Source organism: Cucurbita pepo, chromosome LG18 (genome assembly GCF_002806865.2).
Source record: "Cucurbita pepo subsp. pepo cultivar mu-cu-16 chromosome LG18, ASM280686v2, whole genome shotgun sequence".
NCBI classification, from domain to species: Eukaryota; Viridiplantae; Streptophyta; class Magnoliopsida; order Cucurbitales; family Cucurbitaceae; genus Cucurbita; species Cucurbita pepo.
The window spans coordinates 7469969-7496080 of record NC_036655.1 but is presented as its reverse complement, the minus strand read 5'-3'; the positions used below and the strand labels follow the sequence as shown (position 1 = coordinate 7496080).

Sequence of the window (26112 nt, the reverse complement as noted above, 5' to 3'; positions counted from 1 at the left end):
TATCGAAATATTTCTTATAAGAGTGTAGAAATTTATCTAATAAATGTGTTTTTAAAGTTAGAGGTTGGCAGAGAACTAAATCAAATAATTTTTTTTTTTTATATGTATCTTTAATAAATTTTAACTTTTATGTAAGTAAAAAAAAAAAAAATGTAAATATTAAAGATTTATAAAGCCAAAAAAAAGCTATTTTTTTTTTTTTTAAAATAACAACCCAACGTTTTATAGTTAGGTTGGGTTGGATTAGATCGAGAGTTATTTAGATAAAATAAATTTAATGTAAGATCTCATGTCGATTGGAGAGTAGAATGAGTGTCAGTAAAGATGCTAGATTTCGAACGGGGTGGATTGTGAGATCTCATATCAATTGGAGAAGAGAACGAAACACTCTCTACCAGGGTAAAGAAACATCTCTCTAACAAACACGTTTTAAAAGTTTTAAGAGAAGCTAGAAAGGAAAAATCTAAAAGAGAACAATATCCGTTAAAAGTAGACTTAGAGTCTTAGAAACAATTGTACTTATCTAAAAACGTACTCAACCCAAGCGGATGAACACTTTTAAGTTAAATGAACACTCAAAGCTCAAAAAGTCATACTAATATAAACCATCCAGTTAGAAATTTATATCTTTCAGTGTTTCATATGAACAATACAAAGCATTTTACCACAAGCATATAAACAAACTCTATCACACAGCCTCAACTGATGACAGCCAAAACATTATCCTCTTCGGCCCCCCTCCAACACTTGATATAGACTAGTGCCAGTACTCGTGGTTCTGGTCATGGTCATGGTTGAGGTCCTCAGAATAGCTCATGTAACGATTACTTGTCCGAGCCTTATCAGCCTACAGAAACAAAATGAAAGAAATTCGTATCTATCAGCAAGTCAGTTAAACTAATTGATGGGTTGCTTGCGTACGCCTGCATTGATTCATTCATACAATCACTAATTCATAATTTGAGCAACCATTTGAGAGCTGAGTCTGAGTCATGAGAGTGTATTATACCCTGTTGATGATATTTTGGAGGTCTTCAGTACCGTTTTCGGCGATGTACTTCTCCGCAGCAGTTAGGATGTCGTCGGGCTTGCTGAAGAAGTCCTTCATCTTTGGAACATACCAAATGTTAACTGTCTGTTTGTTGATGAATAGAGGCCTCACGAAATGATCGTACACATATGCAGCACCACTAAAGTATGGAATGACCAACCAGCAGGACAAAATTAACTTTGCATATGGCCAGATAGGGATCCTGTTGTAAAGATTTAAGGGGGGGAAGGAAATTCATCAGAGGCCTTCTTGAGAGTCATCAGCCAAAACTAAAACAAGTAAAAGACCATAACAAGTAGAGCCAGATAATCTTCAAAATGGACTTAAATAAAAGCATTCAGAGCATGCCCAAGATAACAAAACAAACTAGCTTCAAATTTAGATGCACCAAATAATAATAAATATGAATACCAGCATTTCAAAAGTACACCAAAAAAGAACCAATATATGTCTGGTTGACCATATGTGTAATAGCCCAAGCCTTCCACTAGCAAATATTGTCCTCTTTGGATTTTCCCTTAAGGTTTTAAAATACGTCTACGAGGGAGAGATTTTCACATCCTTATGAGAAATGCTTTATCTCTCTCCAACTGATGTGGGATCTCACAATCCACCCCCTTGGGGGCCCAACGTCCTCGACAACACACTGCCCGGTGCCTGCCTCTGATACCATTTGTAACAACCCAAGTCCACCACCATCAGATATTGTCCTCTTTGAGCTTTTCCTTTCAGGATTCCCCTCAAGGTTTTAAAGCGCATTTACTAAGAAGAGGTTTCCACACCCTTCTAAGGAATGTTTTGTTCCCCTTCCAATCAATGTGGGATCTCACAATCCACCCCCCTTGGGGGCCCAACGTCCTCGTCCGCACACCGCCCGGTGCCCNAGCCAAAACTAAAACAAGTAAAAGACCATAACAAGTAGAGCCAGATAATCTTCAAAATGGACTTAAATAAAAGCATTCAGAGCATGCCCAAGATAACAAAACAAACTAGCTTCAAATTTAGATGCACCAAATAATAATAAATATGAATACCAGCATTTCAAAAGTACACCAAAAAAGAACCAATATATGTCTGGTTGACCATATGTGTAATAGCCCAAGCCTTCCACTAGCAAATATTGTCCTCTTTGGATTTTCCCTTAAGGTTTTAAAATACGTCTACGAGGGAGAGATTTTCACATCCTTATGAGAAATGCTTTATCTCTCTCCAACTGATGTGGGATCTCACAATCCACCCCCTTGGGGGCCCAACGTCCTCGACAACACACTGCCCGGTGCCTGCCTCTGATACCATTTGTAACAACCCAAGTCCACCACCATCAGATATTGTCCTCTTTGAGCTTTTCCTTTCAGGATTCCCCTCAAGGTTTTAAAGCGCATTTACTAAGAAGAGGTTTCCACACCCTTCTAAGGAATGTTTTGTTCCCCTTCCAATCAATGTGGGATCTCACAATCCACCCCCCTTGGGGGCCCAACGTCCTCGTCCGCACACCGCCCGGTGCCCGACTCTGATACCATTTGTAACAGTCCAAACCCACCACTAGCAAACATTGTCCTCTTTGGGCTTTTCCTTTCGGATTTCCCCTCAAGGTTTTAAAACACCNCATTCAGAGCATGCCCAAGATAACAAAACAAACTAGCTTCAAATTTAGATGCACCAAATAATAATAAATATGAATACCAGCATTTCAAAAGTACACCAAAAAAGAACCAATATATGTCTGGTTGACCATATGTGTAATAGCCCAAGCCTTCCACTAGCAAATATTGTCCTCTTTGGATTTTCCCTTAAGGTTTTAAAATACGTCTACGAGGGAGAGATTTTCACATCCTTATGAGAAATGCTTTATCTCTCTCCAACTGATGTGGGATCTCACAATCCACCCCCTTGGGGGCCCAACGTCCTCGACAACACACTGCCCGGTGCCTGCCTCTGATACCATTTGTAACAACCCAAGTCCACCACCATCAGATATTGTCCTCTTTGAGCTTTTCCTTTCAGGATTCCCCTCAAGGTTTTAAAGCGCATTTACTAAGAAGAGGTTTCCACACCCTTCTAAGGAATGTTTTGTTCCCCTTCCAATCAATGTGGGATCTCACAATCCACCCCCCTTGGGGGCCCAACGTCCTCGTCCGCACACCGCCCGGTGCCCGACTCTGATACCATTTGTAACAGTCCAAACCCACCACTAGCAAACATTGTCCTCTTTGGGCTTTTCCTTTCGGATTTCCCCTCAAGGTTTTAAAACACCTCTATTAGGGAGAGGTTTCCACACCCTTATAAGGAATGTTTTCCCCTCTCCAACCAACCTGGGATGATTTGAAATTTCAGTTTATGACCTCTAACAAATTAGCTAACATGAGTATAATGAGAAAAAATAACTCACATATATACTTGAGAATGCTTTTATTTTCACAAATTGAAAACCACAGAACGACATGATAAAACAAGCAATATGTGATTTCTAAACTAAAGAAGCAAATTTACCATTCAAGAACCTTTGTAAATGTAAGCTCAAAGAGGGTGAGCATAGAATACAGAATCCAGTAAGTAAGCCATTGCTGATCGTCCACATGAGACTTTGTTTCAATGGCTCTAACTGATGCATATCTGCCAATTACCAAAAATCAGAGCAACAATTTTGTGATTACAACTAAGTCCAAAGGCTTCATTGATGAAAAGGATAGAAAGTTAAACAAAGAAGCAGAACCACTTACAGAGGATAAACAAGACTCACCAGAGGCCTGCAAATGAAACCCAGGAATGAAGTTGAGAATTTTCCGGTTTAATCAGAAAATAGTTTAAATTGAGTGGGAAAGAAAATAGCTGAGGTATGCATATGGAAAGCCTCCTGTTTCTTTGGCTGGTTGTCTGAGGTTAAAATGAATGTCGACGGGACAAACGGTTAATAGATCCAATGCTTGTTTGGTTACCAAAGGGGATTAACAAACTCCAGGTGTGAATTAATTTTACATAATTAGTCCTGTTGTGAAGCCTCTACGACCAGAGTCTTGTTTACTTTTGAATAATAAGCTTGATTGTTTATATGAAACAAAACAACCAGCTGGTTTCATAGTCCCTTGACAGGACACGTGTTATGAGTAAGCTACACAAGGCCATTGTCAAGGTCATAACTAAAACCTAGTTTGATTGCTTTAGGATCTCACAAGCTATGTTTCAAGGTACCATTTCAGAACTCAGAAGACTAATGCTCTAAAAAGTATTGGATCAGTGAGCTACATTCTTGGTCTTGAGCTACACTGCAGTGATGAATGTTCTTTATCTTTCTCAGACCAAATATACTCAAGATCCATAAGCAAAAGCTGAAAGACAACAGCAAAACCATGTCTTATACCAACGGGGCTAGACGGAGAGTTCCTTTCAAAGATTCTTCACTATTACATGGTAAGTTTAGTGGTGTGAATGTTTGATTAATCCACCACACCTAAATGGTGTGAAAGTTATCTTATTTATAATCAAATAAATTAGAAGGCTATGGAAATAGTAATAAATGGAAATAACAATAAATGGAAAGATACTCATGGCAATAAGCAAATATCTAATATTTTCTTTATAAGAAAATATCAAATATAATATATATGGTAAACTATAATTTATTACTAAATATCCTTAACACTAGGTATGAGGCCAATTAAGGATGTGTGATTCGATTGTTTGTAGGATTATCCTGTATTGTGGATAAGTCTTGTAGTTGGGCGTTGATAATGTGGGAAGTCAGTGGTTACCCTACACGGAGGATCTGTCATATGGGAGGGTGTTGATAATGTTGAANAGAAGGGCAGCCGGAAGAGTCGCCACATTGGGGCGAAGGAGCCAATTTTGGCGAGAAGGGCGGCGGCAACTTGGTTGGCAAAGATGCCAGTGCGGCGCCTAGATTCCAAAGGTAATTCTCTGCAAAAGGTCGATAGGCTTATCGAAATTCTGTATATTTCCGAAGATGAATGCTGATGAAGATCCTAAGATTAGGGTTTCTGTGAAGGATGAAGGATGAAGGGAAAATTGGGAAGAAAATGTAAGAGACTATGTTTGGAAAAGGTGAGGTTGTATATACATGGCGAAGGATGATTTGGAGGTCAAAAGGGTGGAGTCGAAGAGTAATCAATCGGCTCCGCCTGCGGTAGCCATGAAGACTGCTCCTGCGGCGTCAAAGCCAGCAGGGGTGGTGGAGAAGGATTTCAAAAGCCATTGAAAAGAAAGGATTTGGGGTTGTTAAACCGAATGGGCTCTGATAACATGTGAATGTTTGATTAATCCACCACACCTAAATGGTGTGAAAGTTATCTTATTTATAATCAAATAAATTACAAGGATATGGAAATAGTAATAAATGGAAATAACAATAAATGGAAAGATACCCATGGCAATAAGCAAATATCTAATATTTGCTTTATAATAAAATATCAAATATAATATATATGGTAAACTATAATTTATTACTAAATATCCTTAACAAGTGGGCTACAGCCTACAATATCTAACAACAAGGCCTCAGATCTAAAGTGAAGAAGCTAAGTCAGTTTTCAGTGCCCCAACTGCTACTCATTGGCAGGATTGTAAAAGATTGCTTAGGTAATTGCAAGAAACTGCACACTTTACTTTAGGTTTTAGTGCAGCATCTCAACTGCATCGTGCAGACTTCAGATATTGACCGAGTTAGCAGAGTTGATATCAACTTTCTAGTAGTGGCTACAGTATATTTTAGGACCCATCCTCCTAACCTGGAGCCCTGGCAAGCACAAATTGGCGGCACAACCCAGAATAGTATCACAATACTTGGGAATCTTTCTTCAGAGAACACGGGTCCTCTTATGATACCATTGGGCAGCTCTCTTTTCACAAAATCCACCATTTCGTTTTGAAAACAGGTAGAACATTTGTCTATTCCTCAGAAGTTTTCTTGTCTGCCAGGGCAAGGTCAACCCTCTAAGAAAAAATGATCCCTTACATGGAGTAATCAGAACCCAGAGAGGCAAAATAAAGAACGAGGAGAGAAACATACCCGGCAAGAACATCGAAGTTTTTTAGGACGACCTTGAAAAAACTGGCCGCTCCAGATCCCATTTCGGAAAATTTACCAGCTACCGTCGAATGATTGTGGACCAGTACCCTAATCGATTTCTCGTAAAGCTCTCGCGTTCAGTCCACTTCGTTAATCCTGAAAGAGAGAGAGATAGAGAGTGACTGGGAAGACTGCGCCTAATCATTAGACGAGTGCTGGAAGTGAAGTGATCAAAAGAAATTAGCGGATAAACCAATGGGAGGTTTGGTATAACTCTCACCATCTAATCTATCCGTTTACTTTATGCACAACGTGTAGTGTTACAAACTTAATACGAAAGAATGTTAGCTTTAACTTGAAGTTATCATACAAATAGATATATACTAATTACCTTCTAAGGTTTAATCTCTTATCCACGGTAGAACTATATAAAATATTACAATTCAATAAACATTTGGTGGTGGCAATGATCATACGAATGTGTTCAAAAAACATGCTTGAATGTTATTATTACAAAGTTTGATACAACCACTTTACAGATGACATAACTTCAAAAAACATGACTGAATCTCGATATTTGAATACTTGAGAAGCTAAGAACTGTTCTTCGTTTGGTCCTTTGGGAGCGGTGAAAGCAAAGGGTCCATCAAGTAAGAGTTTCCACATAGTGACAAGGGAGGTAAAGTAAGCCTTCTCGAACTCACAATACTGCCTTTTTTTTTGTCTCAGATTCCCATAAAGCTTGTGGTTTGAGCTTGACTGGGAAAATTCCAAGAGCTCCGAACAAAGTGAAACTGGTGGTCAGCCTCGTATTCCCCGAGATAACGTAAGATCTCAGCAATTTTGTTCACATCATCCCAATATCTTCTTTTATTTCATAACTTACCAGCTTTGGTACAGATAACTTGTTTCAGGGTCAAAAACTAAAGATTCTAAAGTATGCCATTCGATCTAAGGATGGCTTTGGTTCTTTGACGCTATGTGGGAGAAAGCCAGAAACCAGACCATGTTTCGAACGTTGTTCGAATCTAACATCCTACTAATAGACAGTTCCTAAAACACAGGTGAATCCATTGGTCACTCTAAACTTATACCAAAAATCATCTACTGAGGGCACCTGAGTTATAGACACACAAGAGGTCACTACAAAAAATCAACTCTCACTTCTGTCAGAACCTCTTTCTCCCATATCTGCAATGCTCTTGCAACCAATGCCTAAAACCTCTTTACCTGCTTCGTTTGTTTGTGACAATTTGAGAAGTCCAGCAGGCCACGAGTCGGCTGGCGTTGGATATCTGGGATGTGGTTTGCTTACATGTGAGGTAGGCATTGTTGGGGCATGAGCTGCATCCGTTGCTGGATAAGATGGGAGATCTGGCTGCACGGGGACGATAAAAACGGCATGTGTTTGCTGTAATGTGGGTTCCATAACAGGCAATCCAAGGCATTCCCCTGAGAAATTTGATATTGTTGTTTCTCGTTCCAGAAATTCTGCAGGTGGGGGATTATTTAAGTCTGGTTTAGAACGTACAGATCTTGATTGTAACTCACTTTGCAGTTTCTCAATCTGAGATGCTAAATCAGACGTCTCTTCTCGCAGCTCATTCTTCTCAATGTTGACCTGTGCAATAATTCATGCAATTTATCATCATGTAGGTAAAGAAACCAAGCCAACTAGTTAGATATGAGTTCCTCTTAAGAGCCTTACATATCGGGATTCAGATAATAACGATGTCTGCTCCTTTCTGAGGCACTCAATCTGAGAAAACAAGTCTTTGAGCAGTCGACTTGCTTCACATAATATAGCTGCCTTTCCATTGTTCGGTTCTGTCAGCTCTGCAGATCATCATTCCAAGCATGAGAAAAGCTGACAATGTGTCACAATAGGAGTACATCTTAAGAAGACATATGCCCCAAAGGGTAAAAACTAAATGAATCAGTAAAGCAATACCATCATAAATTGACAGAAACAGAGATTACCAAGTGCATTTGCGAGGTCAAGGAAGAGATCATTTAAATGCTCGCGCTTCAACTTCTCCCTCTCAGCCTTGTGAATTTTCTTAGGAACTTTCACCTTATTTTTCTTACCAGGACAATTCCTGCATAAAGAGCTTATTCAAAGTTTAACCTCAATACTGCTAAATGATTTAGTTTGAAACCTTATTGCAAAATGAACTCCATCTTTTTGTTCTATATAGCCATAATCAACTACTAATTCGCTGCTTTAAACGATTGATACAACAACAGAAGCAGTATAATTTGAAACATTAAGAACATCGACAATGTAAATATTCCAATCAAGAATCATCAGGAGTTACCTAGATATCGAAGGCACAACTGTACCATCAGTTTCGACAACCAGCTGTGAAGGAACTTCAGAAACCATGATCTTCTACAGACTTCTGCAATTATAATACTCGCCATGAATATATCTCAACAATCGAAGCAAACAGCTTAAAGCCAGAAACACATTCCAGTTTCCAAATGAACAATGTAAAACTTAAGGCCCGATCAAATATATCTCAACAATCGAAGCAAACAGCTTAAAGCCAGAAACACATTCCAGTTTCCAAATGAACAATGTAAAACTTAAGGCCCGATCAAATAAATCCTTTTCGACATAAAAGATCACATGAATGGACATGGAAAATCCACACTCGACATAAAAGAAGAGGCAAATCAACAAGAAAATTATAGAAAAAAAATCATACGCAATAAGAGAGGTAGGAGAATCATTGGATGAACAGGAGACAATACCTAGGAACCAAAGAAGCAGGCGATGTTTGGAACAGGGGAATTGCTAGAGGGAGAGGGAGAAAGGGGAGAAACTGGTAGATTATGAAAGAAAGAAATAGAGGAAAATGGTGGGAAATTAGGGCTGGCACACCCTGATCTCAACTGGGCGTGTGGCGGGGAGGTTTTAGACCATGGAGAGCACGTGGCCGGCGACTTACCGGTAGCATGGTCGACACGCTCCCATTTTGTCGCTTCCTCTCCATCTCAATTTTCATGCACCTCTGCTTGCTTGCCTGGCCTATGACTTGGCCTTCTTCCATGCTTCATTCACACCTCACCTACTTCATTTAACCTAATCTTTTACTCCAACACATCTAAACATCCCATATTTTAACCCAATAACCAACCTACACTCATGTTACCATAAATACTAATGCATCTAATATCAAAATACACCCTAATCAATTGTCCGCTTTCGCTCGTTACATATTGACTTTAAAACATGTCTACTAAGAAAAGGGTGAGACCTCGCAATCCACCCATTTGAGGGTTCGATGTCCTCGTCGATAACCTCTCAGTGTTTGACTTTGATACCATCTATTGTCCGTTTTAGTTCGTTACCTATTGAATGCGTCTACTAGAAAGAGATTTTTACATCTTAAGAAATATTTCGCGCTCCTCTCCAACAGACGTGGAATCTCACATTTTATGTCGTTGGAATTTATAAATATACACATATGGGTTGACTAAACTATGCTCGAAGCATTAAATGTACATGATATTTAAACAAAAGTAGTAAAAAGATATAATTTTGGAGTTGGTATAAATGGTTAAAATAAAAGATGAAACCCAACGTGTGGCGTACACGAGGATAAAGAGAAATGCATTAAGGCGCATACAAAAGAAACAACAGAGTGTCCATCGAGGAGCGTGCCACCCACACATGCGCAGCCCAAACGCCCATGAACTCATCTCCCCGTCAAGGTTCTTTATTTTCTTTTAACTAATCCACTGATTTTATATATCATTTGTAACAGTCTAAATTTTATTTTAAAATACGTTAGTTTACACATTTTTATAAGAAATGTTTTGTTATACTCTCAAATGGATGTGAGATCACACCATAACAATAGAAGAGGATTACTACAAGTGACAGAAAAGTAAAGATTGGAGGATGGTGGCTTGAAGAATTATGGGTTATTTTTTTGGTATTGATTTTGGGTTTGGGACCATATGAACACACATATGCATGTGCCTCATATGTTGGATGGAGACCCATCTAATTTATCCTGACAATTCTATTCCAACACTTAATTTAATTTCCGAAATGTTATTGTCACACTCTTCATTACATCACCAAAAATATTTAAGTCCTTGTATCGTCTATTTTGATCAACCCCTCAAATGCCTTCCTCTTTCGACACCTGTCCTAATACAAACAACTTTATTTAATTTATATTTTAAATAACATTCAAATTAGCAATAAATACAGAAAAGAATTTTGTATGTATAATATTGGCGGCTTTTTTTCCTAAAAGTAGAGAGAGAGAGAGAGAGAGAGAGAGAGGGAAAATCTTATGTTCTGACGCAAAAAACAAGCCGACAAATATTACGTGTAACATAATAATATAATTAATTAATTAATTATAAAAAAAAAATAATAATAAAATAAAAAAAAACATAATTAGTAGAGAGAGTAAATTAAAAAAATGGTTTTAGGCTGTAGCTCTGCAGATTCCATTTTCTTTTTTGCATCCCGGCCCTACGGAAACCAGACTCAATCATGTGTAAAAGAAAAGGAGTGGGCCCCACACAGAAATGAACGGTACAGATAAATGATCCGGTGGGACCCATCCAGAAGGTGACTCCAAATTTCCTAATTTCCTAATTTCCACCTCAGCAGCTTCGAATTAAAAAACCAAAATATAAAATAAAAAAAAAAAGAAAAAAGAAGAAGAGAGAATGATCCACCTGTTTGTCAGTGACATTGTACATTGGTTAAGGCAAAGAGCAGGCAGTGGGAGCCACCCACCTGAGCCAACACCTGGAACTGATAAGAACAGGGCCCCACATACCCCTTTTTTGCTTACTTATATTAATCTCCATAATTAACATAACCTTAATCCATTTATTCTCACTGTTTCATTCCTAATCTAATTTCTAAATCTCTCATTATCATGCAAATTAATCAAATCTTACGATAAATAACAACAGGAATACTCTCTCTATTTCATTCCTCAAACCCTTCAAAAAAAAACCTCCAATATTTATTAATCACACGAAAAAAAATTAATTTTGCCCAAAAAAAGAAAAAAAAAACAAGGAAACAAAGAAACTCAATTTTTTTTTTTTTTTTTTTTTTTGCTGTTTTTTTATTATTATTATTTTATTTTATTTTTTTCTCTCAATGGAAAATCAAACCTCACGTGTGTTTCAACACATCAAACGACCACACATGTGGGTGAAGCGCCAATCGACCGTTTCCGTTTCCGTTTCCGTTTATGAGTGGTGGCTGGTTGAATCATGGCGATCATCTCCACCGCCGCCGTGATGTGAGTGCGATCCACTTCCCTGTTGTTCCATGATGCCGGTGGTGGAAACCGAGCGATACGGATTGAGACCAGCGAGTATATTCAAGTGTCCCTCACTGGAACTATGATTCCCTCCGCCGGCGCCGGAACCAAATTGCTGACCTGGCACTAGCGCGACTGGGGCTGGGAAGTTCATGAAATGTAACCCACTAGACATCGTCCCTCTGTACAACCCGCTGTTATTAACCGATGGAAACGTCCATATAGGATCACCCCCCATCACTTGGTTATTTGTATTTGTAAGCATCCAAAAATTCGCCGGAACCTGACCTCCTCCGTGGCTCGCTGGAATCGACCCTGCACTTGATTGTAGCAGATACCCTCCCATTTGATGCTGCGACGACGACGACGACGACAACTCCTGCTCCGTGGACGGTCTTCTCTTCCGCCCTATGCTGATTTCCTCCGCTGCGTCGGAGAGGTCTAATGAAGAGGTAGTGTTGTCTCTGAGTTCAGGTTTGGCTTGGAGTAGAGAGTTGCCGATGTTGGTGGACTGGAAATTGAGGAGAGCGGTGGAGGAGGGTTCGGATGAGAGACCGAATCCCGGGAAGAGCGTTCGGCGTGGTTGATGCAGGGAGAAATTAGGGTTGTAATAGGAAGATGACCGAAGCTGCGAAGGGACAGACATGGTGGAGCCGGAGCTACGTAATGAGATATTAAGGGATGTGAAGTTAGCCGGGATGGTACCAGTTCCGGTAGCGGCAATCACGGCAGGCTCCGCTTGTTGAAGGAGCCATTCGATGGTTTCGCCGTCGGACTTATGACCCAATTCTCGGGTGAGTTGAAATACCCTAGCTGCACATAGGGCTGGCATTCGGATGCGTCGACCACGACCATCGACTTTCGTATGACGGTCTTTCGTGGAGGTTCTTTTGGCTGGTGGCTTCTTGGAAGAAGGCTCTGCAACGGAGGCAGTGGCGGTGGCGGTGGTGGTGGTGGTGGGGTCGGGAGAGATGGCGAGAGAAGGGTAAGGAGAAGTGGAGCAAGAGGCAGCGTCGTCGTCTTTTTTCTCGAGCAATTGAAATGGGAAGGTGGGACGGTGATGGTGGTGGTGGTGATGGTGGTGGAGGTCATCACCTCCTTCCATGATGGCATGAAGGAGAATGAAGGAAGAGAGGGTGAGTGGTTATGGGTTTGAAGAAAGGAAGAAAGAAGGAAGTGTGAAGGAGGGGGTTAATGAAATGAATGGTGTGTGTGTGTGAATTTGGGGACACATCTAGAGGGAAGAGGAAGAAGATAAGGGCATAATAAGGGAGGGGAAGAAGGCGCAGAAGGGGAAAGTTTTAAGCAACAAAGATGATAANTTTTTTTTTTTTTTTTTTTTTTTTTTTTTTTTTTTTTTTTTTTTTTTTTTTAAATAATTGAAAACCCTTTTATGATGACACACCAAATTATACAGGGAAGAGATGGAATTAGGAGGCGGAGGAGGGAGGAGGGAGGAGCTAAGGCCTTTTTATTGTGGTTGGACAGCCCCTTTGGTTCAGACTCCACGTGAGGTGCTTTCTTTTTATCATTCAATCCAGAAGGACAAGTGTGGGCTATGCCCTGGACCCTCCCCTCTCCTCCCAACTTTTCCCGTTATTTAAAAGGGTGTGAAAATAGACGTGTTTTAAAGAGACAATGTCAGCTAGCAATAGACGGGTTTCGAATGGCAAAAGGGACAAAATCATGGGTTGGGTTGAGTATTCAGGGGAATTTGGTGTCCCTTGATACAGCAGATCGTGGGTTACCCCCACATCATTTTTTCTTTTCTTTTGTTAGGGTAGGGACTGTGTTAGTGTTAGGGTTTTTTTTCTGTTCAATCACTGCTCAAAAGTGGGGAAGCTGGTGCTGATATCATGAATGAATTAGCAGCTTCTTTTGACCATGAGAAAGTGGTAATATAGAGCTAAATTACAAGTAATTGTGGTTTGATTTGTTTTAACCCACCAGGATTTGAAAAGGCGGCAAGCTGTTTATATTGATTTTTAAAGTGAAAGTATTTGGATGATCTAGCAGCAATCAATGGCAATGAACAACAATAAAGTCCTTTTTGCTCTCCACCATCCTCTTTTATTTATTTATTTTTTTCCCCAAAAGAAAGGAGCAAGAGTGTCTCTCATCACTTGCATAGTAAAAATGATAAATACAATCCAATTTGCAGAGAGAAGAAAACAGTACTTTTTTAAAAAAATAAAAATAAAAAAAAATGGTAAAAACACTTGGGGTATGCACCAAATAAATGATCTAGTTTACATGTTACTGAATTGCCAACATTTAAGGACCTTGAATGGGCGCCACAACATGGCTCTCTTTCACACTCCAAATCAGAATCACCCACTTAGCTGTGTGTGTAGTTTGTGCTTTTTAAATTATGAATGGTAATAAATATATAGGTCTCAGAAGGGTTTCATGGATTTGAATTTGGTTTTTTTTTTAGGGTTTTATTAGAGTTGGTCTGGTCTGATAAAAACATGGAGTCTATTCAAGCATGTGACTGCATCTAATGGGTGGCAGTGTACTGTGAAATAATTTTCATTTTAAAGAGAGGCAAAAAAAAAGAAAGAAAGAAAGAGGAAATGGGGCCTATTAGGGGAAGAAATGTGGACCAGAAATGAGAGAATGCTGCCCTTTCTGAGACCACATGCGCTTGCCACTTATGTATGGCATTGAAGGAGACAGCTTACCCTCTAATTTGGCTAACATCTTAGTGATTATCAACCCAGTTTGTAGTACTCATTGCATAACCAAACCACTATCACTCTTCAAATCTTTTGTTGTTTAAATTAATTGGTTCGAACCCATCAAGCTTTGCCTTCTTCTTCAAACTCTCCATTTTCATATTTTCCTGTTTCTAGTCATTGCCACAATCATTCATTTCTGTTTCTCTATATATATAACATCCTTCATCCTTCTTTGTTTCCATGCCTCCTACTTTTTCTCACTCTCTACTTCAAACTTAGTGAAAACCTCTCTCTCTCTTTCGGTTTCTGTAACTGCTCAAGTCTACTATTAGTAGATATTGTTTATTTTACCTCTTTACATTCAGCCACATGGTTTTAACATGTATATGTTAGGGAGAGGTTTCAATATTCTTATAAGAAATGTTTCGTTTCCTCCCTCTCCAACCAATGTGGGATCTCACAGTCCACTCCCTTGGGGCCTCACTAATGTGGGATCTCACAGTCCACTCCCTTGGGGCCTAGTGTCCTCACTGACACACTACTCGATGTCTGGCTCTGATACTATTTGTAACAGTTTAAGCTCACCACTAGTAGATATTGTTCGTTTTACCTCTTTACATATCGTTGTCAGCCTCATGGTTTTAAGAGGTTTCCACACTCTTATAAGAAATGCTTTATTCTCCACTCCAACCAATGTGGGATCTCACAATCCACCCCCCTTTGAGGCCCAGTGTCCTCGCTGGCACTCGTTTCTCACTCCAATCGATGTGGGATCTCACAATCCACCCCCTTGGACCGCAGTGTCCTCATTGGCATACCGCTTAGTGTCTGGCTCTAATACCATTTGTAACAGCTCAAGCTCACTGCTAGTAGATATTGTCTGCTTTGGCCCATTACGTATGCCCGTCAGTCTCACGGTTTCTATTAGGGAGAAGTTTCCACGCTCTTATAAGAAATGGTTAGTTATTCTCTCCAACCAACCAATGTGAGATCTCACACACTCACTCAAACACCGGAGTATCTAAATCTAAATGGGTTCTTCTTTCTTTTTTTTTAGTTAAACGACTATATACTTTAAGGTCCAAAAGAAGAATTTGTGAAGAGTTTAGTTTGCAGAAAAGTATGAAAGATGTGTTGTTAAGGTTAAGAAATGTGGAGTTTTTGGTTTTTTTGAGGTTGCAGCTTTAATAGTGAATGGAGGCAGTAAAAGTAAGGCAATAGAGGAGAGATGGGGCCAAACCCCACGATTTCTGGCCTCACTCTCAACCCTTTTCTGACATCAAACCAACAACACTATGCTTCAAAACTTTGCTTCTGATGCCACTCAGCAGCATCATCAGCAGCAGCAGCATGTCCAGGTCAACTCAAACCAGCTCAACCAGTCCAATAACTCCCATTGTTTCATCCTCCCCTTACCCAATCTACCTTTTTTACCCTCCACTTATAACACATTTTAACCAACCTTCATTCAACTTTGCATGCTTATGAATTCTCTCAACAGACTCATCCCCATCTCATTGCACACTCACATGCCACTGCTACTGCTTTAAATATGGTCCAACGTCGTTTTCGACACAATATACCATCTAACAAATCCCGTGAGGGAAGTCATTAATGGAATGACTTTCCTATTTTATCTATCCATCTATATATATCTCGACACCTCGAATCAAATTCGTTAAGATAAAAAGTTTACAAATTTAGATTTGAAACGACGGTCAAACGAAACGGAGGGCTAAAAAGAAAAAAGATGGAATTTTTGGGTGTGGATAAATATAATGGATGAAAAGGGAAACAAAATGATAGCTGTATTTGCAGTTGATTCCAATGGCATTGCATTGCTGGGTGGGATGTGGACTGTTACAACCACAACAACATGTTATTATTTGAGACAGTTGGAATCTTTGCCTCCAAACACAGAATTTAGTGTCTTGAGCTTGACATGACAACACATTATTTTTCTACGTAAACATCAAACATCTCCAACTTAATTGTGTTTATTTTTTAACTTTAATTTCATGGATATAATAATAAATAAGTAAATGAGGAGGAAAATTAATTTTAATTTGGATAATTATTATTTGGAATAAAAATAAGTTTATTTTTTGTGAGATAGAAGATAAAGTAGTTGGAATTCTGAGATGTAGCTTTCACTGTTACCAATGGGGAAAAGTCAGTGTCCCTCCTTTTTCTTTTTTATTTATTTGTTTATTTATTTATTTATTTATTTATTTATTTTTGCATGTCGTGCAAGTTGGAGCAGAGAAAATAAAAAATCTTATCCAAACAAGGCATTGTTGAGTCAACCAATCGCATCGCTCCAACTAAGCACGATCCAACAATTTAACAACATCTAATCTATCTCTTTCAAGTTTGGATTTTTATAACCAAACGTCCAACCACAACCCTTCGTTAAGCTACGGATTTGAGTCTGTTTTGACCCATTTCATATCGTCGTCACCCTCACAATTTTAAAACGTGTCTACTATGGAGAGATTTGCACATCCTCGCTCCTCTTCAATGATGTGAGATCTCATAATCTATCCTCTTAGGACTCAGCGTCCTCGTAACTCAACCCAACTTCGTCTAACAGATATTGTCTGTTATGGCCCATTATGTATTATCATCAACTTCACGGTTTTAAAATGCATCTACTAGGGAGAGGTTTTCATACCCTTTTAAGGAAAAGGGATCCGGATTCATGGATCTCGGTTCGAGAAATCAAAATAAGTTTGTTAATTGGTTTATGGGTTGGTGAGTAAGATTTGTTGTTAAGGGAACCTAGATTCTCACTATCTTATCTGGGATTCCACTTTTGATTGAAGTGAGATACAAATTTGGTGGGTGTTGTGTTGAAAGATTTTGGTTTGAGAGTGAAAAGGAAAAGAAAGAAAGCTGAGTTTTGTAGCCCATATCCTTGTTGTTTTTGAGTAAGATAAAGGAATGACACAAAGGCAGCTTTTTTTTTGGTGTTTGGGTTTGAAAGAGAATGGGAATTGGTGAGGAGATGGAGTAGTGGAACGTGAATCCCGAAAAGAACACAACACAAATAAACCACACGTTTGCCCTTAATCAATCAATCAATCAATTCAAACACAAACTCAAACTTAAAGGAGGGCGAAGAGAGTTGATTAGATTAGTTAATTAAGTAAGCGGTATACGCCATGGATGCTTGTGAGTAGTGAAATGAAGAAGGATGGGGCGGGCGGGCGGGCGTGGTGTGGCGTGGCGTGGGTGTAAAGGGGAAGGAATGTATCAAAATACGAGTTTTGTGTCTGCGTCATTTGATTGATTGAGCTTGGTTTTATTTGGAGCGATGTTGGATATACTGAGGGCCCTCCTAGCATATCATCCCTGCCCCTCTCCTAACTCCAACACTCCTCCAAACCTCCAAACCTGCCCACTGCTAGTAGCTACCTGCTTTATTACAGGCCTTGTTGCCTTTAGGGGCCAGCCTGCACATCCAACTTAACGTCATCTCCACTCCCATATGTTTCATCACCTGCTTCCCTCGCACCCACAACAATAACATATTCTAATACCCCAACTCCACCGCCCGCAGATATGATATTTTTTGGACTTTTCCTTTTAGGCTCCCCCACATGATTTTAAAACGTGTTTGTTCGGGAGAGGTTTCTATATCATTAAAAGAATGTTTCGTTTCCTTCTCCAATCGATATAAAATCTCATTCGTATTCTCTTCTGCTATACATGGTGAAGTCATACAAAGAAAAACAGAGTAACCTAGTTTGGTTGACTCGAAACTCGGAAAGAAAAACTACTCATTTGATTTTATTGAGTGCTAATTGATGGGAGAAACAAATCTACTCAGCTAGTAATGGTATGATACTGTCTACTTTGGACATTCTCGTGACTTTACTTTTTGCTTTTCAAAGAGTTTCATGCCAATAAAGAGAGTGTTTTTCACTATATACTTGTGATCTTCCGTTTGATCAATTAACGTAGAATTCGAACAATTCTCAACATTAAAGCTACCAAATTTGTGGCTTCACAAGAACGAGATATTCCCTTCTTATCTCTTAATCAACAATATATGTTTCATGTTTGTTGAACTATACTCAGGTTGACGGTTAAAAGCTACCAACTTTGAATGTATACATTTTTTTAATATTAAAAGAAAAAAGAAAAAATAAATATCTCACTTTCCAAAAATAATAACAAATATTTGGAATTAATAATATATTTCCAATCGCCTATTTTGGATTTTCGACGTTCACACCGGAACGGGTAGTTAACCCGAGCGAATTCATTGGGATAGTGGGCCAATCTTCGGCCCAGCCCAATAGATACGAACCAATTGAAAAAGAAAAAGAAAAAGAAAATTGATTTTTTTTAATGGACGGGATTAAATCTTAATCGTCGACGAGAACACGTACGAGCCGTTAGATCTAGGGCATCGGGGGTCGTCTTGGTGTTTTTATCTCCTTCTCCCAAGTTTAGTAAAATCTCTGCAGCAGCCTCCTTTACCAGGACAGGACACCCAGAGGGAGGAAGAGAGGAAAATCGTCCAAGATGGTTCAGCGTCTTACATACCGCAAGCGCCATAGCTATGCTACCAAGTCTAACCAGCACCGTGTCGTCAAAACCCCAGGTAACTTTCTGGTACGACTCCATTCTATGTCTCTGTATTGTTGCGCATTTATTGTTCTTGCTCTTATCATCCTGTATTCTTCTGTTTGAAGGTGGGAAGCTTGTGTACCAGACTACCAAGAAAAGAGCTAGTGGACCGAAATGCCCGGTCACCGGCAAAAGGATTCAGGGAGTATGTCTTCGATCACTGTTCTCTGTCCATTTTTATCCCTTATTCGTAGTTATTTCACAAATAACGTATCTTATTGATGTACTCGTTCATTCTCCATTTTGATTTTCTCGATATTTTGATTGTTGCTGGCTGTTTCATGATGGCCATGTTATCACCTTGTAGATTAGATCTTTGCTGTAAATCCCTATGAGACTTATTTAGTAGATAAGGAAAGAGGAAATAAGAACTGACGCAGATGGCCTTTTTTAGTCGCGTGCCGCATTTGTGGTGCATTAGAGAAAAGTTTTGGTCTTTCGATACTGAAAGTTTATCCATGTGTCTAAATTTCGGTTCTTTGTGATCATTGGGCGTTTCAGCCACCTTTCAATTCCTCCCGTTCATAAATTTTTCCCTTGAGTAATGGGAAGTGGGCTAGTCCCCACGATTGCTTGTTCCTTGGTCGTTGGGCACCAAAATCTTCCCTGCTGAGACTCTACCAGTTACTAGATTTTACAAGGAGCCTAGTCTTTTGCCTAAGTTCAAATTTGGTTCTTTTACGCCCTTCGAAATAAAATAACTACGTTTCTGGCTGCGTTCTAATGAGTGGAAGTTTAATGACTCGTGGTATTTTTTACGGCGTGATCGTTCTAATGAGTGGAAGTTTCATGAGTAATCAATATGTTGGCATCGAGCACGATCAATGATATACTATACAGTCCATAATCTACCTCATAAACAAAATACAGTTCTATGCTTATCTTTTATTGTCGGATGGACCCTTTACTGCCTTAAACTTAATTCATAAAGGTTTACTCTTTATTGTTTTAAACTGCATCCTAATGACGCTCCTGCAAAATATCGTTTCATTTATATTCCTATCGAAACGACAACTAAATTTTATTCTGCAAAACTTGTGAATAATCATTCAATTAGAAATTTAAAATCCTTGCATTTTCATTGCCTAATTGTTTGTCTTTTCTATTGCTCGAGCATGTCTATCTTTACTTCATGCAATATATGTACATTGGCAGGTGCATGCATGTCAATTTGTGCTTCATTACATGAATTCTTTGTATATTGGTAGATACATGCATATACATTTGTTATTCATAAGTTTGAATCTTCTATGTACGTTGCTGGTTGTTTTTTGGATTTAATGACGGACTTCTAAGTTCAAATTTGGTCAATAAGAGATGGGTATTTGGTTTTTTGTATATGATCTGGTGAAAAATTCTGAATTTATATGGCTGACTTAGCTAATCCGGGTAAATGTGCGATCATGCAGATTCCTCACTTGAGGCCAGCTGAGTATAAGAGGTCTAGATTAGCTAGGAACAGGAGGACTGTGAATCGTGCATATGGTGGCGTTTTATCCGGCGGTGCCGTCAGAGAGAGGTTTGCATCCCATTTTTTTCTCATCACTAAATGTTTCATCCGTTTGATTGGTTCATTTTCCTAATCTTTCTTTGTTTTGCTGGGGATAGGATCATTCGTGCCTTTTTGGTGGAAGAGCAAAAGATTGTGAAGAAGGTATTGAAGATCCAGAAGGCCAAGGAAAAGCTAGCATCAAAGAGCTAAATTAGTTGTGTTGGTGGTTTAGAAAATTGAAGAAATTTTGACTTTCTTTGACTTGATGCTGAAGTTTATCGATTATTATTTAAAGTTGGTTTTGGGAGGAACCAGATTTTAGCTCCGGAGTTCAGTTCTTCTATGATATGTTTGCATTTTATACTAGTTCTTATAATAGCATTTCTTCAACCAAGTTCTTATAATCCAGGGTGTTTGGTTTATTGTGTCCCTTCCAATTCATAGGTTTCCTCGGATCAATTTCTGTGCTTTACTTCACTCAGTTTCCTTTATTTTATAAGAAGTAAAGCTTTCAAATAGAAATGACTTTTTTGTACGAGCGTAGAGGGCTCGACTCTCTGCGCTCGACTGTCTACCCCCGACATTCAAGTTAGTAGAGTTTGAAGTACAGTAGTGCACAAGAATTGCGCTCTCTTTTTATGGAAGGGAGTGTAAAAAAATTACGTTATCTTAAACGTTCACTCAAATCTTGTTACATCGTGTTTTGCTTTTGTAATGCCTCTTGAGTGTGGTATTGAGTCGAGTCAGGTCAAAGACGACTTCAAAGTCGTCTTTTGCTTTTGTAATGTCTCTTGAGTGTGGTATTGAGTTGAGTCAGGTCAAAGACGACTTCAATGTCTTCCTTTGTGGTTCTAAACATTTTGACGATTAAAAGGTCAAGTCAAAAGACGACTCGATATTGAGTTAGGTCATTTGAGGTTCAAAACCTCCTTAAAAAATTCTTGGAAATTATTATTATTATTATTATTTTGTTCTTTTGATTTATTTAGTGGAAAGAAAAATACAGTTGGTTACAATAATTAATTCCACTGGAAATGTTCGTTGCCACGCTAACAAACAAGCTGTCAATTTAGGTTTATAATAAATGTGTGATTTAATTGCAATAATTAATTTTCAATTAAAACTAATCAATTACAATTTAAATCTATTTTCTTATTTTATTTTATTCCCCACCCCTTATTGGGCCTAATACTATGGGCCTGAAGATGGGCCAAACCTATTCATGGTTGCACTGTTTTACCAGAATTTGAGGCCCGGTCCAGAATGCTTATTCGAATTACAATCCACGTCAGAACGCCACGTGGGGCTTGGATACAAAAATTCCTCGAGACTTTTAGCAAGTGGGCAGGCAAGAATCAAATCAGTATCCAATATCCAATGGGGGCATTTCCCATTTCCCATTTCCCAAAAAGAAAAAAAAAAAAAAAAAAAAAAAAANTCCAAAAAAAAAAAAAAAAAAAAAAAAAAAAACAGCGACATTTCACTTTACGCGCATGACCTTAGATATATCTACTTTACCTGCATGGACCCATCTTAAATGGAGTAGAAATTTCCAGTTTAGACGAGAATAAGGAACATCTTTTTTCTATTTAGAAGTTAGAAATGAGATTATATTCTCGGTCCAATTATCTGCTTCACCATATTAATATAAATATATTTTATATTGGATGGTTGTGGAAGGTAGTAGTGGAGGAATTCGGTTAAGAATAAAGTAGTGGGGGAAAGGGAAAGGGACATAAGTGTGGCTGAGATGGGCCCAAAAAATGAGGAAGGAAATAAGATGGGGGTGGGTGTATGGTCCTCTCAATGATGAGAAGGAAAAGAGAGATTGAGATGTAATGAGTAAAGGGGAGGGGACAATGGGCCCAACATGGAGAGAGGCCCAAATTGTCGGATAGCAAAAGTAGTCGCTGTAGCTGAAGGAAGACAGGGTTGTAAGTGCTGGCATTTGGATTTATTGATGGGCCCATTGGGCTTTTCCTTTTATAACCAACCATAAGATGCTGTTTGTCTACTCCTCCGTGTACCTATACCAATTTGAGCATAGTTCATCTAATTCTATCTTATACTCGAACAAAAGGGGAATATTGGGTGTAGTTGTATGTTTAGAAGAATAAAGAATAATGGAAGGAGAAAGTTGGTAGAAACAAACAAAATGATATGCATGACAAAGATTGAAGCCTTAAGAGCTCTCTTCTCTTCTGCAATGAATGAATGAACGAGGAGGAAGAGTGGATTGATTGGCTTTAAAACCGAAGCATGTAAAACCTTAAACACGGTCCTTGATTCTTGGAGATTGTTATGTAATATTATGTTATAGAGATCCAAGTGATCATCATCGGCAAGGAAGAATGAACAAGCTCAAATCTGTTCAACACCAAAAGAAAAAAGCATAATAAAATGGACAACCATGTGTTTTTGTCTCCCTTTACTTGCATAACATGTCAAATTATAAGTACACAAACAAACTCTCACCTTCTCTCTTTTTGTCCATTTTCTATGGGTTTTTATTAGTTTTTTTTTACAAGTTTTGGATGAAAATGGTACCAATTTCATCTTGAATTCCATACATAGAAAAAGAAAAATTAAAACTTTGATGAAGACCCATCATTATTTTGGCATATTAGAACGTGGGGTAGTTTCAATTTTGTCATATCCTACGTCGATTGAGGAGAAAGTCCAAAGAAGTTAATATATGTTAGTGGTGAGCTTAGGCCGTCACCATCGTCATCATTAAGGAGGAGGTGTAAAGGCATATCTAATTGATGTTGAAATATGTTAATGTTATTTGGGATGATTTGATGCAAAAGGGAAGGAAGAGGGGTTGAAGTTTTAATTATTGGAATCTTAGGTAGTGTGATGGAGTTGATAATGGAGCCATTGCAGGCTGGCTTTTGAGCGTGATTCGGACCCCTTTTGTTACTCAAAAATAGCATCCCCCAGCTCATCTTTGGGCTACACATCTATTCTCTATTCTTAATTATTACCGCTTAATTATAATGTTAGGCCTAAAAGGCACCTCTTTTTGATCTCTTTTATTGAAATTAAAGTGAACATAATGATGCCTCTTCTATGTTCATTCCCTCCTTCCTTTGACTCTCAACCAGTGGATGATGCATTATTTGAATCAATAAAACACCTCTACACCCACAGAATGTTAACCAAACCAAACCAATTGTGTCAAGAACAAGAAAAACTAGGGTTCTATTGTGTAGGAGTGTCAATCTAATTTGGTGAAGGGTCAATCTAATTTTCCATATTAGATTGCCTCTCTGCCCACTAAGCTAACCCTTTTTATAAATAATTCTCTTAGGGTTAGGGTTATATTAGGCAGTTGCTTCAAAAAAAGAAGGCTTTTTTTTTTTTGGTTTGGGTAAGGATTTGATCAATACCCAAATTCAGCAAAGATTGGTGGGTTTAGAGCTCCGTGGGATTCAAAAGCCATGAAGAAAAGGGTGGTGGTGGTGAAGAAATCCGATGGGTCTGGGGGGCGAGGAAACCGGTCTGGTTCGGGCTCCGTCGTGCGCTACGCCGAGTGCCAGAAGAATCACGCGGCGAAGCTTGGTGGGTTCGCGGTGGACGGTTGCCGTGAGTTCATGGCCAGAGGTGAGGAGGGGACTGAGGAGGCTCTCAGCTGTGCTGCTTGTGGCTGCCACCGGAATTTTCATAGAAGAGAGGTGGATGCTGAAGTTGTTTTCGAGTATTCTCCTACAAACTCCGATCATCATTGATCGAATCAAATGGATCATCATCATCATCACCATCACCATCATCATCCATCTTCGAATTGACTAAAAGGGTTTGTTCTTATAAATAAAATTTCTGTGTTCTTGTTTTGAATTTTAGTTTGCATTTCATGTAAATCTAATCGGTAACAAACTTGGATTATTGGGAAACAAAAATGTTTGTTTGATCAAGGATTTTACCCTAACATAAAATTGGGTATGAAATTTGATATTGTTGTTCATAGTTTGAGTCATAATTTAAGTTTGATATTGTTCATTATTTTCTGGGAAACCAAACAAGTTAAGACATGATTGAATGGTGCTGTAAATGATCAAAACCCCACTAATAGTTCAATCATGTCCAAGATCACTGTTCTCAAAATTCAATCAATTCATTAATATCTATTATCTTTATTTGATTTTCCACCACCAAAACATTACATTACATTTCATACGTCTAATCATATTTTCCCCCAAACTTTATAACCAAACTCCTTAAAATACACAAATTCTCTCATATACACTTTTTTTAATCGAATCATGCTTGAATCATGGGTCGTACATACATTTCTACCTTTTAATTTGAAGTTTTAAACCTAAAGTTTTCAAAATTTGGAAAGAAAGATGATAATATATATAACTAAGAGGTTAAATGATACGAAATTTCTCGTAGGGGTAGGTTTCAATTACGAAAGTTGCACGTCAATTTTGGTGAATTATGTTGTAAATAGTGTAATATTTTAATTTTTTAATTTTTACACGCTAGTTATCGTGTCAATTTTTATCTTATTTAAAATTAAAAAAAAAATTCAAGAATTTTATTGAACAAATTTTAAAATTCTTGAATAAAAATGAATCTTGATAAAATAATATCCTTAAATTTTCCATTTTATTTAAAAATTATCTTGGAATTAAAAAAAAAAATTAAAATATCCTTTATGTTTTGTAAAGTTTCATTAAAAATGTATATATTATTCAAAATTATAATAATGTACAAATTTTAATGTAAATTGAATTTTTTAAAAGGGAAAAGAATGAACAGTTGGCGGCAGCGTATATGGGACTATGGGGAGGGAATAGGGAGGATGAATAATTGAGGGTGGGAATTGAAGGTGGCCGTCTTAGGAGCCGCCAGTGCCACGTCATTTTGTTGAAGAAAACAACACGTGGGTTATTTAATTAGTAATTCGGCATTGGGCTCCCCTCTTAATGTAAATTCGAATACAATCCCTGAATATTAGGAACCTGTTTGGGGCCGGGCCACATCACTAGCCCACCTCTTTTCAATCCACACAGACAATAAACCCTAAAAATCCTCTCCTGGTCTACCTAGGTTAATCCAAGTCCACGGTTACGCTACTCTCGAACCAATGTGAGTGTTAGATGAACATTACTCTCTACAATAGTATGATATTGTTCACTTTGAGTATAGACTCTTATGGCTTCACTTTGGGCTTCCCCAAAATGCCTCGTACCAATGGAGATACTATTATTTGATTATAAACCCATGATCATTCCCTAAATTAGTCATGTGTAACTTCCCTCTAACTCTTCCACTTGAACAAAGTATGTCTCCCCTTAGTCTAAGCTCGACTCATTTTTCTTTTGGAGTTTTAGTCATTTTTTACTATGCCTTCGAGAAGCCTTGACTTATTTTTCTTTTGGAGTCATTTGTTCGATATTTTGAAATTTTATTGACATGACTCAGTTTAGAGCATGACTCTGATACCATGTTGGACGAACACAAGTCTCCACAATGATATATATTGTCCACTTTGAACATAGATTCACTCTAATGGAGATAGTATTCTTTGATTATAAACCTCCAAATCAGGGGGAGAGAACAAAAAAGATATCATTTATAAGGGCGTGAAAACCTTCCCCTAGCATACGCGTTTTAAAGCTTTGAGGGGAAGTCAAGCCTAAGGAGGACAACATCTATTGGCGATGGACTTGGGTCGTTACAAAAACCATGAGAGGTTATGTTCAAAGTTGAAAGGATACAATGGTTCGAAATGGTCGAAATTTTGTAGGGAAAGAAAACGTAAATTTGAAGGAAAAAACAGGGGAAGTATATAACTCAGAACTAGAACGCAAAGAAACCAAAAAAATAGTGAATGGTTGCTCACTCTACTTGTATATGTAGGAAAAAGTTTGATCTGATGAAGATGGTTGAAAACTATACAATAAAGC

General features: G+C 38.4%; 5 protein-coding genes across 5 annotated transcripts; 2 read left to right on the top strand and 3 right to left on the bottom strand.

Moving 5' to 3' along the window:
* Window positions 1-567: 567 nt before the first annotated feature.
* LOC111780048 (HVA22-like protein a) lies at window positions 568-6335 on the bottom strand. Its single transcript, XM_023660309.1, has 5 exons — window positions 6075-6335; window positions 3772-3798; window positions 3542-3664; window positions 1010-1253; window positions 568-847 (listed from the first exon to the last, which is right to left on the bottom strand). Exons 1-5 carry the CDS (start codon window positions 6134-6136, stop codon window positions 758-760), a joined length of 546 nt encoding a protein of 181 aa, XP_023516077.1. The 5' UTR covers window positions 6137-6335; the 3' UTR covers window positions 568-757.
* Window positions 6336-6499: 164 nt separating this feature from the next.
* On the bottom strand, window positions 6500-9098 carry LOC111780047 (transcription factor bHLH47-like). Its single transcript, XM_023660307.1, has 5 exons — window positions 8832-9098; window positions 8393-8476; window positions 8055-8173; window positions 7783-7910; window positions 6500-7695 (listed from the first exon to the last, which is right to left on the bottom strand). The coding sequence occupies exons 2-5, from the start codon at window positions 8458-8460 to the stop codon at window positions 7228-7230; spliced, it is 783 nt and encodes a 260-aa protein (XP_023516075.1). The 5' UTR covers window positions 8461-8476; window positions 8832-9098; the 3' UTR covers window positions 6500-7227.
* A 2077-nt stretch (window positions 9099-11175) lies between these two features.
* LOC111780046 (transcription factor TCP14-like) lies at window positions 11176-12698 on the bottom strand. Its single transcript, XM_023660306.1, has one exon. The coding sequence runs from the start codon at window positions 12486-12488 to the stop codon at window positions 11310-11312; it is 1179 nt and encodes a 392-aa protein (XP_023516074.1). The 5' UTR covers window positions 12489-12698; the 3' UTR covers window positions 11176-11309.
* Window positions 12699-18518: 5820 nt separating this feature from the next.
* On the top strand, window positions 18519-20616 carry LOC111779568 (60S ribosomal protein L34-like). Its single transcript, XM_023659629.1, has 4 exons — window positions 18519-18676; window positions 18768-18847; window positions 20112-20221; window positions 20311-20616. The coding sequence occupies exons 1-4, from the start codon at window positions 18598-18600 to the stop codon at window positions 20402-20404; spliced, it is 363 nt and encodes a 120-aa protein (XP_023515397.1). The 5' UTR covers window positions 18519-18597; the 3' UTR covers window positions 20405-20616.
* A 2748-nt stretch (window positions 20617-23364) lies between these two features.
* On the top strand, window positions 23365-24149 carry LOC111780433 (mini zinc finger protein 3-like). The gene has a single exon (XM_023660847.1). It carries the CDS (start codon window positions 23638-23640, stop codon window positions 23923-23925), a length of 288 nt encoding a protein of 95 aa, XP_023516615.1. The 5' UTR covers window positions 23365-23637; the 3' UTR covers window positions 23926-24149.
* The last annotated feature ends 1963 nt before the right edge of the window (window positions 24150-26112 follow it).